This window comes from Colias philodice, chromosome 1 (assembly GCF_061535455.1).
Source record: "Colias philodice isolate Cphi_HAF_F1 chromosome 1, ilColPhil1 Martin Lab GWU primary, whole genome shotgun sequence".
In the NCBI taxonomy this organism is placed as follows: domain Eukaryota; kingdom Metazoa; phylum Arthropoda; class Insecta; order Lepidoptera; family Pieridae; genus Colias; species Colias philodice.
Genome location: NC_143086.1, coordinates 16900134 through 16922647, shown reverse-complemented (window position 1 = coordinate 16922647; position 22514 = coordinate 16900134). Strand labels below are relative to the sequence as shown.

General features: G+C 38.6%; 2 protein-coding genes across 14 annotated transcripts in view; one reads left to right on the top strand and one right to left on the bottom strand.

Annotated features, from left to right (window-relative positions):
• LOC149491566 (proton-coupled amino acid transporter-like protein acs) overlaps positions 1-22514 on the top strand; it is a 176738-nt gene that overhangs the window by 63341 nt on the left and 90883 nt on the right. The window lies entirely within an intron of this gene.
• Pdp1 (PAR bZIP family member Pdp1) overlaps positions 4833-22514 on the bottom strand; it is a 147412-nt gene continuing 129730 nt past the window's right edge. For 3 of the 13 annotated variants that reach the window (XM_089695501.1, XM_089695562.1, XM_089695475.1), the window contains 7 exons: positions 16070-16206; positions 15484-15691; positions 15091-15203; positions 12960-13052; positions 10189-10326; positions 9763-9879; positions 4833-5371 (listed from right to left, as the gene is read on the bottom strand). In XM_089695501.1, coding sequence (XP_089551627.1) covers positions 9793-9879; positions 10189-10326; positions 12960-13052; positions 15091-15203; positions 15484-15691; positions 16070-16206 — 776 coding nt within the window. In that variant the 3' untranslated portion in view covers positions 4833-5371; positions 9763-9792. Of the gene's footprint in view, positions 5372-9762; positions 9880-10188; positions 10381-12959; positions 13053-15090; positions 15204-15483; positions 15692-16069; positions 16207-16727; positions 16780-22514 lie in introns of those variants that run through there. The other 10 variants (XM_089695510.1, XM_089695482.1, XM_089695571.1 and 7 more) reach the window with 8 other exon arrangements.

The window sequence follows — 22514 nt, the reverse complement described above, 5'->3', positions numbered from 1 at the left end:
CATAGCGGACATAACACCCCTCTTTTTGCGTCGGGGGTTAAAAATATAATACCTACGACATAATTTCAAAGACCTTTTAAGTTGGGTCGCCTAAGATCGGATGTGACATAAGATCGGATGCATGGAATAACTTGCAAACTAGGCAATATTCTCTACTGCTGCCAACACTACTAGATCCGCCATTTTGTTCTGCCCCTCTCTTCACTTTGCGGCCGGCCAGGCAAAACTTCTTTGTCAAATTTTTTGAGGAATTTCCTGACCCAATCATTGATGCTCAATGTATGGACGTAAGTCCAGATGTTTTCCTAATGTGAACTTTATTATTAAACGCATAGAAGTGAAGATACTACATAGTCCGATCTTCGGCCGAACTGTTATTTTCTTCACTATGGTAAGTCGAAAAAAGTGTACTTTTTCGGCTCTTAATTTGCTTAGATAGATAGCATCTACGCAAACCAAAAAATTAGGGGTTAAACAATATTTTTTTGTCATCAATTTACAGTTGACCGCAACAGAAAAACGACATCCAATCATGAGAAATAAAATAAAAAATACAGTACGTATAAAATTTTCGGCAAATGCGTCCGATCTTAGCCGACCCAACTATATATAGCCTCCTAAGGACCAAGCTAAAAAAATCCTATTCTGCATTACCACCCATTGTTCTCACCTGAGTACATAAAAATACAACAGACCTGCCACCCAATGGTATTTTTTTGTTTTTTTTATTGTTAGAGTTAAAATTTACTTGTGGGATTTTTTATCTGTGTAAAATATAGCTTATAGAATACATTTCTGAAAAAAAAAACTCGATTTATTTTGTTCCCATGTGATCACATCAGACCTAAGTGAATCCAAAAATTTTTTTATTAAAATTAGGTTTTACTTGTAGATTTTTTTATTTACTTATGTTATAACATATGAGATCATACAATAACCTCTAAAAAGTATACAAAAGAATTAAAAACAGTTTTTCTTAAATTCTAAATGTGTAAGTTTACTACATATTAGGTAATAAAATATCTAAACTATCTGAACATATGTTAAAAAAAGAAATAAAAACATTGGAAGTACAATATTAGGAACTTGAAATATCAATGAGCTAACTAAAAATCGATTTGGAAACAAATGGTGGGTCTCCTAAGTCTTCATCACTAGGAATAAAATCTCCGTCAGTCGGCTAGGAAATCGATGATATTATCGTCACGAATAACTGAAAAAATAAGGAAGATAACTGTTTATTTTGATTGCAATAGTAATTCCTGTTGACAGTTTAAATAAATTATAATCATAAAACAGGACAATTATACTCAAAATTACTGTAAAACAACAAAATAAATTATTAACTAATTAAATGTTTTATAGTCATTGACTACCAATGTCTTCAACTGAGTACAAAAAAAATGAAAATAATGTTGTAAGTAACGACCAATGTTCTCACATGATCACATAAAAATTATCCGTGAATTTAAAAAATACAATATGAATTGTTTCGTTAAATTTAATTAAAATACGTTCCTGTACTGTTTTTACTATTTATTTTTCAATACCAAATGAAAATCAAGTGAGAGATTAATATGATAATTAACGATTTAACTTACCTCTGTTACGTTGACCAGCCATTTTAAAAACTTGAACTAAAGTATTTTAAAATTCTGTGATTGGATAACCCATTTACCTACCAAACCTAATAGTTCAATTCAGCCAATCGCGTTACACAGTGATCATAGGCAGAAAAGCGCGGTATTTTTTAAGATATTTCGAATTTTCGATTTTGTCATCGGATGAGGACGGTGGTTGGTAATTTAGTTAAAAATTTTTGGTGCTTTGGGTGGTAATGGTGATGGTGTTTATGTACTTATATGAGGCCATTGGTCCTTAGGAGGATAGAAAATTTACCTAGAAGTAACCATAATGCTATTTGTGCAGGTTTTAGACTTATGAGCAAAAATCTAAATAAAGGTCCTTTGACCCCCCTACTACACCCTCAGCATAACCACCCCCCCACGCTTGGGGACTTTCGATATGATCATCTGGACATGTCAAGGAATAACTTTAGCGTATAATTTACGTAATAAAGTAATTCATGTATAGCATACCTTAGCAAATGTTCGTTGTGATTACTTAAATGGTCATAACTTTTTTATTTATGAACCGATTGACATGAAATAAACACTAAATGTTAAATGAAGCTTACCACAATATATTAGTGAAAACCGTATCTAAATCGGATAAGCCGTTTCTGAGATTAGCGTGTTCAAACATACAGACAAACAGACAAACCGACAAACAGACAAAAAATTTTTTTAACTACAGTTTTGGGTTCAGGATCGATTTAATAACACCTGCTATTTTTTTTTAATATTTTCATTGTACAGACATCACTTTTCTACAATTTTATTATATGTACTAGCGGTCCGCCCCGGCTTCGCCCGTGGTACCTACATGTTTAAAGTTTAAACTATCCTATCTCTCAAGTTGGATCGAACTACACATGGTGTGCGAATTTTATTATAATCGGTTAAGTGGTTTAGGTGTCCATTGAGGACAAACATTGTGACACGAGATTTATATATATTATTAAGATTGATAAGAGATTAAATTCAGGGTCTGCCGGCCAGTCAGCCAGTTGGCCAGTCGGCCAATCAGCCAGTCGTCCAGTCGGCCAGTCGGCAATAATACACACGAATACAACAATTAACGTTTATTTGAATCCATAGAACCATATAAATTAAATGAAACAAATACTACTCGTACATCAATATGGTTTGTGTTGTCGCAGAGTGTTTACACATAAGGCGAATCTTACGGCAAAAGAGGGACTAAATAAATAAATAGAGGTCATATACTCCACTCCTTCCTATCACGACACCTTACACGTTACAACTTTATACACATTTATTACAAATTCCGGATAAACAATTACATGCATGTAAAAGTATCGTACACGATATTCATTGGATAATAATTTAATGTATAATAATTATTACAATATGTTCAACAAACAAGTGGGAATATCAAACGGCTTGGCGCGAGCGCGGCCGAATCATTACATAATACAATAATATCACTTGATATGAAACAGTGCATTTCAAAGTCAACCGTCACGCCTCCGTACATAGAGTCTGTTACATGTAAACATTTATAAAAAAACGTTTTATTGTTCTCGCTCCAAGTCATAAAATACTTTCAAATGCAACAACTTCTTAGTCTTAACTTCATAAACATTAATTTTATCAATTCAATAAACATACAATTGACTCATTTATCAACGACAAAAATCTACAAAAATATATTATAAGATTAGCGAGAGTCGTATAGAGTGCGGAGAGATGCGGTCGGTGCGCAGTGGCGGCCGCGGCGCGTTACAACTAAACCAAATTATATATAAACTTTCAAAACGTTAACAACTACAGCCATAACAAAAATATACTAATAACAACTACGCTACGCACTACCTACTACTTACACTATTTACTATGATTATCGAAACGAAACTAGTGTTCGCTCACTACGGGAACGGAACGCGCGGGCGCTCCTAGCGCCGCGCGATACTAATCTCAACGGAGCGGTCTACAAGCGGGCGGGGAGCGGGAGTGGGGCGGGGGACGGGGGATGGGGCAGACCTGGATCTGAGTACGTCAATAGTTGTGGCCAAATATTATTAAAGAGATAACTAACATTTATGCAAAATTGTATAGTATGTTTTATTTTTCAAAGGAACACCCAACATTCAGTAATTTATTGTATGCAAATATGATTAAAGTAATTAGTGTAATATAAAATGCGTTAGTATAAAATGGAATCATAATGGTATAAAATAATATTATTCTGGTGTAGCATTGCCGTTTGAGGGCTTAAATAAGAAGGAAGGGGTCTTAAATAATAGTAGAAGTACAAAATCCGAGCCTGCTCGTAGTGTGTGGGGCAGGGGGCAGGGGGCAGGGGGCAGGGGGAGGGGGGAGGCAAGGGCGGACGCGGCTGCGGGGACAGACGGACGGGGTCGGGCGAGCCCGAGCAGTGCGAGCGCGTCCGCCCAGCACGACGCGCAGCTCACCGCCGGGTCTGAATCCAGCCGTTCTTAACTAACCCCCCTAACGATGGTTAAATGAGACACTTTGCGCTATTTATTGTAAAAATGTGCAATCTCAACCACCGGTTGTGACTCGTTTTCAGCGACACACAACCTATCATTAAAATTGGGGATTTCTAGAATGAATAGCGGAATATTGTGTTTAAAGTGCCTTATTTAACTATGGTCAATATAAATTTCCATCAAGAAGTAACAATTCTATCAAGTAAACCCGTATAAATATTATAACAAAGTCTTTTTAATTTAATTAACAGCTTTATTGGCAGATGTTGCGAACCCAGCGGCAGGCGCGAGACACATTACGACTATCTATATACAGACGCAGCCTACACTTGCGCATTAACGCCACTTGAGCAATCTATCGGCGGTGTCAACTAACTCTAGGTTCGCACTGACGCACATTCACCAGCCATGCCCTGCGGCTCGGCGGCTACGTTCCTGGGACTCATTTGCCTTTGTTATCTGGCATTCATGTGACGCTTCAGTGTTGAACGTTGCGAACGTAGTGGTGCGAAATCTATACTAATATTATAAAGCTGAAGAGTTTGTTTGTTTGTTTGTTTGTTTGTTTGAACGCGCTAATCTCGGGAACTACTGGTCCGATTTGAAAAATTCTTTCGGTGTTAGATAGCCCATTTATCGAAGAAGGTTATAGGGTATATATCATCACGCTACGACCAACAGGGAAGGAGCCACGGGGGTGAAACCGCGCGGAGCAGCTAGTTATAAGATAAGCACGAGCGCGGAACGTGTTTGGTAAATGTATAATCAGTGCGAACGGTTCGTAACGAGTGACGTCACCGCTCGCCATCGGTCCGGGTCTGACCCTGGTGCGACTCCTAGGCCAAGGATACGACAGAACAGCTGGGAACTTTGGTTATCACCTACACTAAATTAACTTACGGTAACTGTATAACGATTCTTAACAATAACTTTTAACATAAACTGGGAAACATCAGACGTTAGTTGACTCGCTGGAGGCCGCTAACGGAGGTGGTGAAACAATAAAACTTGGGACCTCTGGCTGACTCAGGCCCGTATTAGCGAATCGTTCTCGATCAGAGAACCGGCGTTTCGTTCACGCGGCCGACTCCAGGCGTCGGGTCCCGAGGCCAGCGATAAGTCTGAGATCGGATCGATCTTACGCTCGAGAAGGATCTAGTAATACGAGCCTAAGCGCGATGTGAGCGATCGATGGCAAGAGGAGTCCTGAGTGAGCGGGCAGCGAGGGTCAGCAGTCGGCGGGGCGCGGCTCGCGGCTCGCGGTGGACGCCTCACCTGCGGCGAACGAGAGTTGACTCAATCAATTCTATTTTCCTACATTTAGTAATAAAAACCATACCAACTAATTAGTACCGTATAATTATCTTTTCAGTGATCTTACTCGCTAGCTAAGTTGCGTAAAAAGGATGCAAAATTATTATACAGCGCCTCTAGCGGCCAGTTAGAAAAATTAGGTATTTCGGAAATATTTGTCACAAAGTAAAAACTTATCGAAGATTGTCGGTAAAGTGAGTAATTTAGTTGATAGATCGAGACATAATGTTTCGATTGTAGTTAAATCCACGCATTAAATTGCTATCGACCGCAGTAAGTAAACGATTGCTCATGGCATGGTATACTTTTCCTTACCGAAAATACGATATTCTATAGCTTTTAACTTTATGGACCCAACATTTCTGTACAATTGCGACAGAAGTCTGTTTGAAATGTTGCACTCATTCTACTTAGTTCAGGATCCATCGCCCATTTTTGCAAGTGATTACTATCAAGCTAATTTTTCGTGAGTAGCTTTATTTTGATGAGACGCCCAATAATTTCCTGTACGAAACTCTCGATTGTGGTAGCTAACAGAGGTAACAAGGATAAAATGTTTTATTTGATGGTTTTCAAATATTTATTACTAATTAACTGAATTTTTTTTTTGTTCAATCTCAATCTAAATTATTCGAAAAAATATTTGTCCTACAAAATCTATTGTTTGATCAAAGAGTCCCCTCTCTCCAATGTGTATCGATAACGAGGTCATCATAAATGATTACTAACGAGCTGATTTTTTTGTTTTCACTTAGTTAATATTTATATAATTCAACAGGCATATTGTCCTACAAATTGCGTGATAAATATTTGAGAACCATCGAATCAAAATATTTTATCCTTGTTACCTCTGTTAGCTACCACAATCGAGAGTTTCGTACAAGAAATTATTGGGCGTCTCATCAAAATAAAGCTACTCACGGAAAATTAGCTTGATATTAATCACTTGCAAAAATGGGCGATGGATCCTGGACTAACTCGGACGTTTTTGAAAATTTGACTGTGTATCTTGGGTTGATTCTATATTAGACTACAGGCCCGTGTTGAAAAAAAAATATGGATCATTTGAACCACCAGGTGACCTATCTAGAACGATATAAGAGCATAAAATAATAGGATTCAGCACTATGCCGTCACTTGTAAGCTGTCCAACTGAGCGCAGATGAGAATTCGAAAGTACAGGTAGACTCGGTAAATTTTGGTCACATAGTTTTGTACGGCATTCTTAACCACCGATAGATCCATTAAAAATAATAAGAAAACGCACAGTGCCGTACAAAAATGGTGGTCCACATTGTCGGAATTTTTATTTATTTTCCGAGAATTACCGGGGTAAATTTGGTCATTTGATTTTGTACGGCATCTGTGTCATACTATTTCAATACTGCTTTTAATCCATTATCCCACAAAGCCGTACAAAAATCATGGGGACAAGGCATTGAGGTACACATATGGAGACGACACCGCCTACATCACTTATGTTCCGCTCAACATACGCCATCTGGCGTAACTGCACTCAGTCGCTTGCTCGCTCATTGGCGCGAACGTCACGCTCAATTTTTATTTGTTTTAAAGTGAAACGCATCAAATATGCCTACGTGTGTGTTACGATATTGCACAAATAATACGGAAAAGTGCAAAGGAATAACTTTTCATCAGTAAGTAACGAGATAATAATTTTTAAAACTTAGTTAGAGCAAAATTTTTGGCGGGCGACATTTTGCGTCATTTGTCATAGATTAAAAATTTAAGATATGACATTGGGCATGAAATAAGTGTTGTTAGTAATGTTTGCTGGCGTATATTTTTATAGTATAAAATAATAATTTTACATATTTAGAAAAGCATAGACTGGTTCTTAATTGAAAAAAGGTGAAATCATGAAATATGAAAATCAATTACTTAATCACCAATTTTTTTTTGTTAATTGATTTTAATCAAGTTTTTAATTGATATTGTATAAGCTACTGACTTGAACGTATAATTGAATTATTATTTATTTATCTGCACTAATATTATAAAGAGGAAAACTTTGTTTGTTTGTTTGATTGTAATGAATAGGCTCATAAACTATTGGACCGATTTTGATGAAAATTGGCACAGACAATCTTTAGACCCTGAGAAAAAACATAGGCTACTTTTTATTGCGAAATATGTACCACGGGCGAAGCCGGGGCGGACCGCTAGTTCAGAGATTAATATTTTTTCTATTCAAGGTTTCCATGTCTGGGCCGTGAAGAAAGGGAAAAATGGGTAAAATTTGTCCCAAACAACCGCAGTGAAGAAACCTGGTTACCATCCGATAGAACTTGCGTCTGTTCATTGCATTTTCGCGATGAGGATAAATATAACACAAAAGTGGGAAGGCGTTTTCTAAAGAAGTCTGCTGTTCCTTGTATTGATGTTAGTAATAATAATAAAATTTTACGGATTTGTATAACAAATGAAATATTATTTTAGCCATCACTAACATTATGTTATATTTATTTTAGTCGAAGGTGTGCTACAATAGTACTGAAAAAAAAAAACTATACAAGCAATTTCTGAGCCGGGAACATGTTCTGAGGATGATGAACTAAATAAACATTTTGTACAAAATTACACGGCTTTTATTTTTTTTCTAAAAAAGGCTCAATTTGTAAGGAATGAAACTTCCCATAGCCCTGACTGAACCTAAAACCCGAGAAAAATTAAGTTATTCCATATGACGTCACTATTTACATCATCCTATATTATATGCCAGGTATTGTTAGCCCCGCGTAGTAAAGTCAGTTTATACCTAAAATAAATATTAAGTAAGTACAAATAAAATTTCAAGTCAACGTGCATGTAAGGAGTGGCACCCAATAAAATACTTAGACAGAATGAAACAAAGTGTCGCCTCTATAGCGGTGAGTCAGTGACATCGCATAATCTATGATTGTCTAGCCGCCATTCGCGCGCCCCGCGCCGCCGCGCTTGGCGCACAGATTTTGTTCGTGGTGTCTGCTCCATACGAAGTAATATTATCTCAATGGGACAAGGGGAAAAAATCGAGAGCTGCAATCCCCTCTCTTTCCTCACTGGATTTTTTCTTTTTCTGTTTTTTTTTCCTTTTGAACCAACGAAAATGTACGGCACATGAAAAAATATTATCTATACATAAAATACTTTCAAAATAAATTTATTTCATGTTGTGTCTAATCACCCCCTGGAGTGCGGAAAGAGAGGGGATTGCAACTCTCGATTTTTTCCCCTTGTCCCCATGATTTTTGTACGACGTTGCGGAATAATGGATTAAAAGCAGTGTTCGGAATAGGTAGAAAAAAAAAATTAATATTGAGGGTAGCGTGTGACGCGATATATTCAATTGGCCGACGGGAGCGGCATTCGCGTTCGTTTTTTTTTCTGCATTCGGTTTTCGTTGTGGGACTCGAGATTTTGCACTGGTAGCAATCACGCGCGGATCGCGATTTATTTAATTTGATACGGATTATCAAAAGCACTTCTCGGGAAGTTTTGGTTGCTTCTAATTGTTTTAAATTTAATTGTGATATTCATAATAACGCCACGGTTTTTACATAACGTGGGAATTGTTCGTTATATGAAACAAGTATTTAATGGCGACGTAGTGTGCCTGGCTGTACAACGGTGGTGACGTACATCGTAAATTGTATCCTTTTATATAATATTTTGTTTAATCTATTATTCCCGTAAATTTAGTTTTCCTCCCCAAGGGTGCCCTATTGTCTTTAATCTTTATATTATATTATATTTGACCGACCGACACACCACAAAATATGTACCTATGTTCTACGCAACGTGGTATCAGGTATGTACCTAGGGTTTGATTTCGGTGATATCTAACCTTATTATATTTATATTAAACTTTGTGCGACCATTTTTGTACGGCACTGTGCGTTTTTTTATTATTTTTAATGGATCTATCGGTGGTTAAGAATGCCGTACAAAAATATGTGACCAAAATTTACCGAGTCTACCTGTACTTTCGAATTCTCATCTGCACTCAGTTGGACAGCTTACAAGGTGTTACAAGTGACCTATATTTTTTTTTCAACACGGGCCTGTAGTCTATATCTTTTCTATATCAATATCAATGTATACCATTTAGAGCCATTTAGTATTTACAATGTTTTTATACTAGCACATTCATTAAAGTTAATAAAAAGTAATTAAAAGGATGAAATAAATTTAATCCTAGATAATGAACGTAAAAAGATTTTATAAATAGAGTTGATTTCTTGAAGATTCGGTAAACAATAGAGTATTCAGTATGGGTTTGGATAGCCGTTTGCATAATGCGTAATGGGAAATGTCAGTTGTGGGGTTGTTCGATATCGTAAGGTACTGACATGGTGGTGTGTTTGTGCGGTCGCTGCCGCCTACACGTCCGCGTACTTGGAGAGCTTCTCGCGCAGAATGTGGTTCTCTTTCTTCAGCAACTCCACCTCTTGTCTCAGGCCCATGTTCTGAAATGTCACAAATAATCACTGAGAACCGTTCTTTACCCATGTTACAATTACTTTGTTCTTGTTAAAGGAAATTATAAAAAAATGATATTGCTTCTATAAGTTAATCTTCGCAATTTTCTGTTGCCTTTGTTTATTTATTTCATATCTGCAGGTGAACGACTTAAATTAGTTACGACCGAATGCTCTCGTCGGCCATCAAAAACCAAATAAAATATAATTACCTACCAAAATATACAGGTGGGAATATTATTATTTGAATAGAATTGTTAACAAAGAAGGTTCGTATATGAATGAACAGCCGGTTACCTCTTTCTCGAGGTAGCCGGCGCGCAGGGCGATTTGGTTCTCCTTCATGCGGCGCGCGTCGCGCGACCGCTTGGCTGCCATGTTGTTCTTCCGCCGGCGCGCCCAGTACTTGTCATCCTTCAGGTCGTCGGGCACGAACTGCCGGCGACGTCGATAGGGGGTTAGCACGCCGCGCCACACACTCATACCTCCCTTCACCCAACAAACGCGCGTTATGCGCCGTCGCACCACCTCCGGTCGCGCGCCGAGCCTCACAACTCTCTACCCCACCCCGCGCTACCCGCGCCACCCGCGCCCTTCAGAGGAGGCTCCCTAACATAATTTCTGGCACTGAGAGACTGGTTACGGTACTAGACGCTAACACAGCCGTAATAAAGATTATCGATATAAAAATTGAATATAAAGATCGTAATAAAAATGGAATAACGCGTACGCTTTTGATCGCGTTCGAGCTCGAGCTTCGTTTATAACTAAAGTAATAATTGATCTAGAGAAAAAATATCTTGGGATTCGATAGTAAACTCTATTTTCTTACTGTTAACATTTATTTTAGACATAAAGTCCAAGTAAATCTTTAAAAAAATGTAATAATCCTTAAAAAAAGGCATAATTTTTGAATAAAAAATGAATCGAGCGAAAATGTTACAATTACGTAACTATCTTGTACATCGAAAGAAAAATACCCAAATCATATACTAGAGTTCCATTTCGATTGTATGTGTGCCTGTTTCAGAATATTAATGCAAATTCACTTAAAATTTAGGGAGCCTCCCCTTAAATAGAACATAGTACTTAATAATTATCTTAATAACATATAAAAAAAAATGTGTGCGTGTACTAGAGTACACACGTAAGAAGTGAAACTTCTTTATGACCTTATTTTTCAAAAAATAATTTACTATCTACACTAATATTATAAAGAGGAAAACTTTGTTTGTATGTTTGTTTGTTTGATTGTAATGAATAGGCTCATAAACTACTGGACCGATTTTAAAAATTCTTTCACCATTCGAAAGCTACATTATCCACGAGTAATATTATAGGCTATATATTATGACGCTAAGACCAACAGGAGCGGAGCCACGCGGGTGAAACAACGCGACACAGCTTGTATACAATATTACAGAAATACGTTAGTCTAACACGCTCGTCGCTTCGCTCCTCGCTACCTATTTAAAATATATTTACACCGGCCGCTGCTGCAACTCGCTCGCTTCGCTCGCTCGGCTCGTGCGGTAGTTCAAAAGTTAACCTAAGATGCTCGTCGCTTCGCTCCTCGCTATCTATTTGAATATTTACGCCGGCCACTGCCACGACTCGCTCGCTCCGCTCGTGCGGTAGTTCAAAAGACCAAGGGAGACGCCAAAAAATTCGAGTTATAGAGTTTTCAACTTATAAAGGATTTCGACTTAGGCGGATTTTGATTGGACATAAAGAGTTTGAGGTTTATTCTTATAAATTTTTAATTCACAAAATCATAATTGAACAGTGAACACCAATCAAGCAAACACGTGTTTACGTGAGTCATAGATTTATTATCGTATACTCCTAAAATATTTTCTAAGAAACAATAGTGTACTCACATTGTCGGCAAGTTCTTAAAGGCGGTAACTTATTTTTGTTCGAACAATAGAGGTAATAAATTCCTAATGATCAAGTTGTAAAGGATGTAAAATAAAAAAAGATGGCGCGTAACGCAAAAACGTTACACTAAATTTTTGTCCAACCCCGATAAAGAAGTTTCACTTCAAAAATCAGACATTTAAAAATAAATTAAGTTCATTTATTAGAGCTTTAAAGCGACTGATGTGGCGCAGGTGTCACCGGTAGAGCTCCACAAACATTCAGGTATTAAAAAGTACACTAGAGACTACTGTGAACCGAAAGTTATATGCTTTAAAAAATAAGTTGTATCTTACGGCTCTGGGATCTTACTCTATAACTAACAATTACAAACAAGCACAGAGCGTATGACTTCTTCCAAGAGACTAAATATGACATAATATCAGAAAAGTTCAATCCTCCTCCGTGAGCCTTCTCACAACAATATTTTCGATACTTTACAGTTACTCGGAGCCACAGAGATACACAGAAAATAATAAGAAATTTTAGATTTATAGACGCTGTCATTTCATCTCAACCAATTCCACGTAGGAAAGTCTACCATTGCTCTTTGCAATTGCAGCAATTGAAATATTTATAAATTTAAGTTCATGTGTAAAAACAAATAATTTCCTAAAATCAGTACATCAGTTATAATTTAAGTTTTAAAGCTATATTTTGTAAAAAAAAAATATGCCAGAATAGGAGTATTACGAGCCTAATCGAAAGGTACGTGTGAAATTCCAGCCTCTAACAAATAATATGAAGTGCAACAATAATACATCGAGTAGTTGTGAGCCTCGGCGAGTGTCAATTGGTATTCGCTATCGTCCTCCACCGCACGCCGCACCGCTGCAGCGCCACCGCGCGGCGCCACCGCCGCTCGCGGCTCGGCCCGCGTCCCCCAGCTCTCGGCACTCAATAGTCTAATCTGATACACAGTTCTCACGAAGCGAATGAGCTCGATCAGCTGATATTATGTTATGATATGGATATTGCAGCGAACGAATACGTTCAGAGCTAGTTAAGAACCTTTCGGTCGTCTTAAGCACTCTTAAGTGAATATTTAAAATAATTATATACGGTTAGTCGGTTCGTGTCGCGACTCTCGAGTGCCGAAGATTATATTTGTCGCAGTCAAATTGTATAAGTAACTTTTCACTCGTCACCTCGTGAGAAGCCAGTGCCGTGTGGCACAATATCTGCGGTAGCCGGGGAGCCGCGGCGGAGTCGCGCCGGCCCGTGTGCTTTAGACCGTGGACCTGCCCGTAGCCGGAGGATAAATATACGAGCAAAATTATTCCATTGAACGAGATAGTCGGTAGTTTTTCATTTGATACATAACACTCGGTAGTTATAAGTTTATATATTTTTGTCTTTTCGATTCGACGGGCAGATCGATAGGTGCTAAATATTATAATAAAATTGAATGCAAGCGGACTTAAGATTTTCAAATTGTATTTGATTCGTGTAGTGGTCCTAAATTAGAAATGCACATAATTTATCATAATGTATGTATTACGTTTGTAAACACTTGGTCGGTGGCGATCGGCTATCAGTATTCGGTCAGGAAGTTCAGCTCGGGTTCAGGTCCGACGGAGACTCGTTTAGATAAGCCGATAGCGACCCTATGCCTGACTATGCACATCATGTGCCGCCGCGCCGCTCTGCAGAACCCGCATCGAGCGGCCGCGGCGTGGCGTGGGCTGCGAGCTCGCGTGTGGAACTCGACGAGAGGTTACAATTAAATGATCTTATGACGAGCCACGATTATTGGTTTTATTACTATCTTGATCGACCGTTGGAATCACAATATCTCAATCGGATAACACACAGAATGTTCTTTGAATACGAGTTAAATAACTATGAAATTAGGCTACAATCTCGTTTCACTTTATGGGAAAGCTAAATGCATCATTTCAAATAACTTAAATCACCGTTATCCAAATTTCCAAGTAAATCGGTCCATTTAATATGAGCCATGTCGGTGTACAGACTGGGATGCAATGCTTTACTAACCGAACCACTACACGGACAATATAAGGTGGAAAAAATACTGTGCAAATGAGTGAATGAGTCATTCATACGTCATAACTCATAACCAAGCAACCACACCCTTCTTATCTCTTGTCGAGTAGACAGCAGAACAAGGGTCCTTGTCCGGCTGTCTACTCAGAACATTGGTTACTACTTCCTAATTTATAATTATTTTCCACTTAAAATAACCCCAGTTAGTAAGTCTTCAGCGTTAATAAGCAATGTCGCCGAAAGTATCATATGTATGTGTGTGTCACGGGTGTCTTATTATGATATTTAGATTTTAGAATCTTTTTAAGTTTTTTCTGTTAAGGATATAATAATTATCTTTCTTATATATAAAAATGAATCGCAAAATGTGTTGGTAAGCGCATAACTCGAGAACGGCTGAACCGATTTCGATAATTCTTTTTTTATTATATTCCTTGAAGTACGAGGATGGTTCTTATGTAGAGAAACGTAAACATGTACCACGGGCGAAGCCGGGGCGGACCGCTAGTCTATAATAAGTTTAATGAATCGCAAAATGTGTTGGTAAGCGCATAACTCGAGAACGGCTGAACCGATTTCGATAATTCTTTTTTTATTATATTCCTTGAAGTACGAGGATGGTTTTTATGTAGAGAAAACGTAAATATGTACCACGGGCGAAGCCGGGGCGGACCGCTAGTATTATATCAAAACGCTTTCGTTTAATGCCACTTATCAATTAAAAAATGTTAAACGTAATTACTAAAATATTCAAGGTCTCTTTAGAAAAATCATATAAATGAGTTGGCAAATGATTATTCTTCATTACCTACTTATTTCTAATATATAAAATATAAATTATATTGAAGGAAGCAACTCTTTAATAGGTAGGTACGTACTCATTGTTGTAACCATTACATATATCTAAATATTTATTATTTTCTGTTTCTGACACCGCATTGACCACACATACATATTACATAATATGTGGGTACGTGTGTGTGAGTGTGTGTGTGTTTGTTTTTTCAGAGTAAAGTAGGAACTCTCAATATGATGTAAATAACGCAGTAACATAAAACTATTTAATTTTAATTTTAACTACTTCATAAATTAAAACATGCATTTTAATGAATCGGTTCATACTTTCATGGTGTGGTGTAGTGGGCCATATTGTGGCGTGGCATGGTGTGTTGTAGCGTGGTGTGGTGTATTGTGGCGTGGTATGATGTGTATGCGCGAGTGACGCCGCCCCCCAGGCCGTCGCATGCCGCTAGGAATGATCAGCGCACTAACATCATTTACCTGTTTCCGCGACTTCTTGATCATGGGCTGCGGCTTGAGCTCCTCGTCGGAGAAGGCACGCGTCCGTGGGTCGAAGTCACGTCCCGACGACGCCATTGAGAATGCTGAAAGTACAGTTAACATTTATTTTGTTAAGACCGACACTCAAATATATATTATTATAATACAATTCCAACAGACAAATGTCTAACCTAAAGCAAAAGATATGAGCGCTGAAGAGGCTTCATCTTAGATTATAATAGTTAGAAAGTTAAATTAATTTATAATGAAGGGGCAAGAAAGTTTCTTATAATATTTATTTTACTAAGAATAGGTATATAATTATTAATTACAAAGTATATGGAATAGTTAATCACGTAATGGTAAACGGGCGGGCATACGTACTGGAGTCGGCGGGAGACAGCGGCGGGTTGATGGTGTCCGGGCTCATGCAGTCGGACGGCGAAGGCGAGCGCTCCCGCTTGGTGACGGGCGCCTGCAGGCCCAGCGCCAACCCGGCGGCCGGGCCGAACGCGGAGCCGCCCAGGTGCCCGCCGCCGAGTCCCTCGCCCGGCATGCCATTCTCCGACAGGAACTCGTCTAGGTCCACGTACTGCAACACCACGCTACGTCACACCGGCAGGCCCACCGCGCCCGGTTCGCGCTCGAACCGGCCGCGGCGTTCGACGCGCCGCTATGCGTTTTTAAATAAATCATTCGCAAACCTTGCTGACAATTCCAAAAATTCGCACTGCCTTACGATGCTAACAATGACACATAAAAATTAATCGAATACAGACACGTTCACTAACTTAAAATAAAATAACAAAAAGAATCGGCGAAGCGGAATGGAAGCGGAGGAGATTCGAAGGGCGGAGAACCGGAGAGACGGAGAGGAGCCGGGAGCGCGACTCATTACCTAGTGCGGGCTAAGCTAAGAGACACACACGACACGCAACACGCAGTAGGTAATAAAGTGGCGATTACTGACTTCTTGTACCTTGAGATCTGGATCATAGGGCAGCGTCTTGTCCCACAGGTTAGGCCCGAGGAAGGCAGCCTGCGCCTCCCACAGCTCGTTGTCATCTTTCTTGTCTTCGAGCACATCCTTACTGTTCACCGACTTGCCTGTAACAACAAGGGCATCAGCCCGGTCATTGGAGCCCCGGCCCGACAACCGCGCGGCCTGGCGGCCCGGCGGCCCGGCGCGCGCCCGTCGTGCAGTTGTCGGTCGGAGCTACATCACCGTCCACACATTGCAATGTGCTAGCTACGCGCAGAAGTACAATCGCACAGCTCAGATACCACATAGAAACATATCGTCGCAACGGCAATTACATACAGATAATCAAATAAACAAAAGTCAATTTACAATGTAGTATAATAATAACGCAAAGAAAGCATCGACTGCCAAATTAAGGATGAGGTAACTTAAATATTTATTAAATCAGTTATATTTATTAATATGCGCAAGTGTACGCACACCACACGAGCGGCTAGAGCCAAAACGACAACTACCCGAAATCTCGAAGGTTTCGCCTCGTCTTTTATTAAACATTTTATCAAAAATATCTGAGATTGTCATAATTCTTTTTTTAATAGATTAAATTAGAAAAAAAATATATATGATTATTTAAAATCATACTAACTACGAAGTGATAAATTAAAGTAAATGCAGAGATTCATTCCGAACATTATTTTCTATGTCGTAAATAGATGATTGTCATAAATAATAGGTTCTCGCTAAGGCGAGATCAGCACGTGTCCGGCGAGCGAGTGCGCGCGGGGAGCGGTCACGAGGCGCGCCACGCACGCCCCGCGCGCCGCACCGCCCGCGCCGCGCTCAGCCTTCGCGTGCCATGGCCCATGAGCCATCTCATGACCACCATACAACTATGTGTGAATATTATTCTAGATGGTGCACTGTTCCCTGAAGATCCCTCTTGAGGGGACTGATTAATTATTATATTTGTGTTGTATCTTAATTTTATCTTTGCAATTGTTTAAGAGTGCTACGAGGGGAGTATCCCCTTACCCCAAATGAAAATAATATTCTATGACGACCTACGAGAACGGTTAAATACTGGGATCGATAGTGAAATGAATGGCATCAATTTGCCAGTCAGTTAAATTCACGGCGTAAACTGACTGGGAATAAGTGGTCATAATACAGCCCCTGATATGCATACATAATATTATGCATGCATGCAGCATCCAAAATGAATATATATAAATGGCTGTATAGGAAGTAGCACCGTCGCATAGTAGTCTGTAGTACTTTATGACTTATGTCGGTATGAAAACTAGAAATGTTCAATGTTCCGACGCGAACTGTATAAATCGCGCGCTCTATCGTTTTGCTGTCACTAATTTAGTTAACGACGTGAAAGTTTTCGAGGCGGCTCCGGCCGTAATAAGGCAAGTCAGGAAATCTAAGGTAAAGAAAAAGTGGTGATGTAATGTAATAAGGCAATATCGATCAATCGGCGTTTCCTGATGAAAAACGTGAATTGTAGGAAGTTCAGGAAGTAACCCAGTTGTTACGTGGTGGCGTGATGGCGAGGTGGCGTGGGGCGCAGAGGCGGCGCGGCGCAGGCACGCTCGTACGCCGCTTATACAATTACTGCGCACCGCACACTGCACATGGCGTTTCCACTTGCACTATGTTCTAGAACATTCCATTCTTTTACATCTAATTAGCTACGTTACGTTATCCGCGTTAGCTCGCTGCTTTACATTGACGAGCGCACACATTTCCTTCGAAATACCAGCTCCATGCGATCGAACGATACATAGTAGAGCGTGAGCATATCAGTGCTCGCTGCGACGCTGCATTACTATTATTACAGGTGATTACATGATTCGGAATTCGGGTGTAAGAGATAATTCGTAGTTATGAGTATGTGTAATTTGACAATTACGACCGGTGGTATTTCAAAGACACATTACCAACTTTTCAAGAACGAGCGACAAAACCGCGATCAACGAGGGGACAACAAAATATGATAAGCGTTGCTGTTCCGATCGAAGGGTGTGAAAAGAGAAACAGTAACGAAAATATTATATGTATTATTATATGTATGCGAGTGAAGAGCGAGCGCAGGGCCGCGGCGGCGACTTCCGGGCCGACCGCTCTCACTTTTATCGGAGAAAGTCGCCGTGACGACATCGCGCACTATGCTCGCCTAACGCAACCAGCGCCTTTGTCCGATGCGTTCTCGGGAAATACCCAACATACTAGCTTTTCCACCTAACGTCGATGCCTTACATTCATGTTAAAAAAATAAAATTGTATGCATACCTATGCTGATATTGCTACATTATATTTTGGTAGAATGTGACGCATCTAATACGAATAAGTTTAACGTAGATGGCGTTTTTATTTTTCAGGTAAAAAAACCTCATCGTTAGACGATAACTGCGTCCATTCGAGTGATAATAATAATGTGCATCACATGCGACACAATGCAGCTCGGCATTCGTTAGCGGAGATTACTGACCAGAGATTATTTTATATTAATCGAAAGCTTAAAGTTGATGTGCTACGAACATAATTTTATATTCATAACATGAATGTGTTCATGTCACCGACAACACAGTGTTACAAATTTGTCGCATTACTTACTTACATCATTTACATTTTAATTTTTTTTTACATACATCATTTTCATTTTTATTTGTTATGTTAGTTATTCAGCCAAAAATTAGGATAGTTTATTTTAATTACAAAAGTTTCAATTGTATGTAGTCAACTAGTCAATGTAGTACGAATTTTTGACAGACAATTTTGACGGAAGGTTTACGAAATTCGTAAATTTCTGGTGCATATTTATGATTCAATCATAAATATGCATCAGAAATTAAAAGAAAGAAAAAAAAAATTTATTTTCCGACGTGTAGAATAAATACTGCGAAAAATAGTATAATTTTTAGAAGCATTACAATATTCAATAAAATACCAGACGATTTCAAAGAATTACCTGTACATATATTCCGGACGAGGTTAGTAAACTGGCTAATCACAAAACAATTCTATGATATAAGTGACTTGACAAATCAAAAATAGTAAATTAAAATTAATGGATATCATATCGGGACATAAATTAATATTCTAATCTTTTTCTGCTACTGTATTGGGATCTATAAGTGTTTTGGGATATAATATTGTATTTAATGTAGTTTATAATATATTTGCACGCTCAATTACGAGCAGAATGTTTAAGGATCTATATTATCTGTATCTACAAACATCTTTGTAATACTACATTCTGCAAATAAAGCAATTTGAATTTGAATTTTTTTGAATTTTGAAACCTTATTTCAAATCACTTTCAAATCCACCCTTGACAGCTGACAGTGTAGTCTAAGAGCCAAAAGAACTTTATAAGCCTTTTGTTTTGTATAATTAATGCAAAAAAAATGGAATGATATTATCGCTTCGTTAGTCAATTGACGAAGGGTGACAAGTTCTATTACAAAGATTCGGTGAAGTGGTTTAACTGGGTTTAACGAGGTGCCGAATCAGAGAAAGTGTTGTCCAAATAAACTGCGCGGGATGAGGGCGCGGGGGCGCGGGGCGGTGACGTGCCACTCTCACTTTCTTGTGGCGCATTAGAAAGTGCCCGCCCCCCCGTTCTCTCACTAAAAACGACCTCAACTTTCGGCCACCTGTGACATTCTTTGTTTTTTTTTATTTGTGATCAAAATTTGTCCAAACGCTCTATGCATAATGTAGTTTACTTTCATCTTCAATACACGGAATCGGTGATATTTACTATCGCAATCTTTCATAAAATATCGTATTTGCCTATAATTTAATTAATATTTCCATGTTCGTAAAATTAAACACGTTTTCTTTTATATTGTTTTATGTTTGAATAACTGTTAATTTCATCATGACAAAGGTAGTAAGAGATAACAATAGGTCATTGGCAAGTGGATCACAGGTGACATATGGGGTAGGTATGCCGGAGGCATCGATAGATCATAGCTGTATTGCGCAACGAGCTTGCTTCCTGTTCAGTATAAATAAGTGAGGAGGGCGCAAAGCCGCGGGGGCGCTAGGTGTGAGGGCGCGGGGGTGCGAGGGCGTGAAGCGCGAGGGTGTGGGGGTGCGGGGGAATAACCGGGAAGTAAAGTTGCGGTTGCGCAACGGAGAAAGCCGTTTTCCGGCGACGCGGACGCACGATCATTTTCGTTAACGTGCGAATTTAGCGAAAGTGAACGGGAAAGTGTGAACACTGTTTGGCATTCATTTGAATTTTACATAAAAGTGTAAGGTACATAGCTTTAAGGTTTAAAATAACGCCAAATGCCGAATGCATGTATTGTACAATGTACGTATGTGTAAATAAATTACATGCAAGAAGACGTATTATTATATGACATGATAATAATATTCATTATCCTTTCTAGATTATAATAAACTCGTATAAATTGTAGTAGGTACCCATAGAAATCTAAATAACAAGACACATAGAAGTGCTATAATGTCATAATTCGTATGAAAACCGCTGTCGCCAAAATCAACACATTCAAACCGAAAGCTAAACAGTACACACAAGTAAACTATGCCTTTTATTGGACAGCTTGATTTTAGTGAAAACTAACTTAACTATTAAATTAAGCTTTTGAATATGTATCCTAACGCACGAATTTACGGTTTATTTTAGAATAACATCCCTAAGTATATGAGACTTTTTGCTCCAATACGAACAAACGTGATAATAAGAATGGTCGACTGTGTCATTCATTGTTATTTCGATTACTATGGTGACACTCGTAATACTTGTAAATATTCTATAATTTTAAGGAAAAACGGCATTATTTCTAAAAAAAAATATTTTCCGATGAAATATTATTCCTTTATAAGTATATAATTACAACTTGTGGAAGAATTTCCGCAATGGGAATTGCTGAAACACACCATGTATACACTCATACGTCTCCAGAGCAACTGAACAGTGACGAATGCACTGGTGATGTGAAAATCACCTGAGTGGCGACAAGGTCACGCACGCTTACGACTTCTAGTGTCTTGTTATTTAGATTTCTATGTAGGTACCTAATTAATTAAGAGCAATAGCTACTTATATTATTATTACGATTCGTAATTTACGAACGTGTCTATTTATACTTTCAAGTTTCAATGTTCAAATGCTCCATTGACTGACTAAACCACTATCACAAAAAGTTAAGTATGTATACCGAAGTTATTAGGAAGTTATACGTCCGGCAGCAGTCAGCACGAACCGCGTGCGCGCAGCGGCGCACGGGGGCAGTGGCGCATCGCGCGCGCGCGGCATCGACGCAGCGCGGGGCGGCGGGCCCGGCGCTGCGGCGTGCAGACACAAGATACCCAGTTAAGTTTTAGGTTGTCCATCACTCGACGTTCATCCGTCATTATATAAGGGTCAAGGTTGTCTGATTATTGGAACTCGATAATTTCCCTATGCATTTAAATTATACATTGGAAACTAAATAACTTGCAGTTATTTTACGATTATTAAGATATGAATCATCGTATTTATTTAAAACGTACTTTTTACATATTCATGAAAAAATAAAATTTTAAGATAACTAAATAATGATGCACCATAATAGGTTAATTTATTTATTTTTATACAGGGTGTCCCACTATTGGTATACTAAGCGCGAAGGGCCTTGTAGTTTTGCATACACTGATCACGTAAAAAATACTTAAACAACAAAATTACGTCAAAAATTTTTTGCTAAATTTTTCCTGAAAATCCATGTTTTCTTCTCTAGCTTCGCACAGCCGTTAGATATACTATTATACTATTATACCGCTTCTCTAATGTGAGCATTTTGTCTATGAAAACATAATCTTAAAACGATAGCTCACGTGCTGGTGGCAAAGTTGGGCGGGTTGCTCGTTATGAGTGTACACATAGAGTGTATAATATGAAAAGAACGTGCCACTTTGTTTGTTCGCGATGGACTCCAATACTACTGAACCGATTTTAAATTCGATTCGCACGCCTCGTGCAGTTCGATGAAACTTGAAAGATAGGATAGGTTACATCTCCGTTTATAGTCTTAAATTAATTTTATTGCAAATTATTATTACAGTCAATAATTATCTGTTAGCTCTATGTCTAAACCATTCTTACAACGCAAATGGCGACGTCTGTTGACTGGATTGAGTTCTAATTTATGAATATAATTAGTAGTAAAATTAAACAACTGTTCCAACGATGCCAAATTGATTCCAACATCCACATAAAATTTTGTATTAGGAAGTACTGCTAATAACGTTATTTACCCACGGGCATGCGGTAGTTAAGAATATTCAATGGGTCAAGTGTAATTAGACAAGATACACTAGATTAGCCGATCTTTAAGTTACCGCCTATGCTGTCGGTACATCGAAGCTGCGCAAACGCTGCTACGTCAGCGGAAAAGTAAAAGTCGGA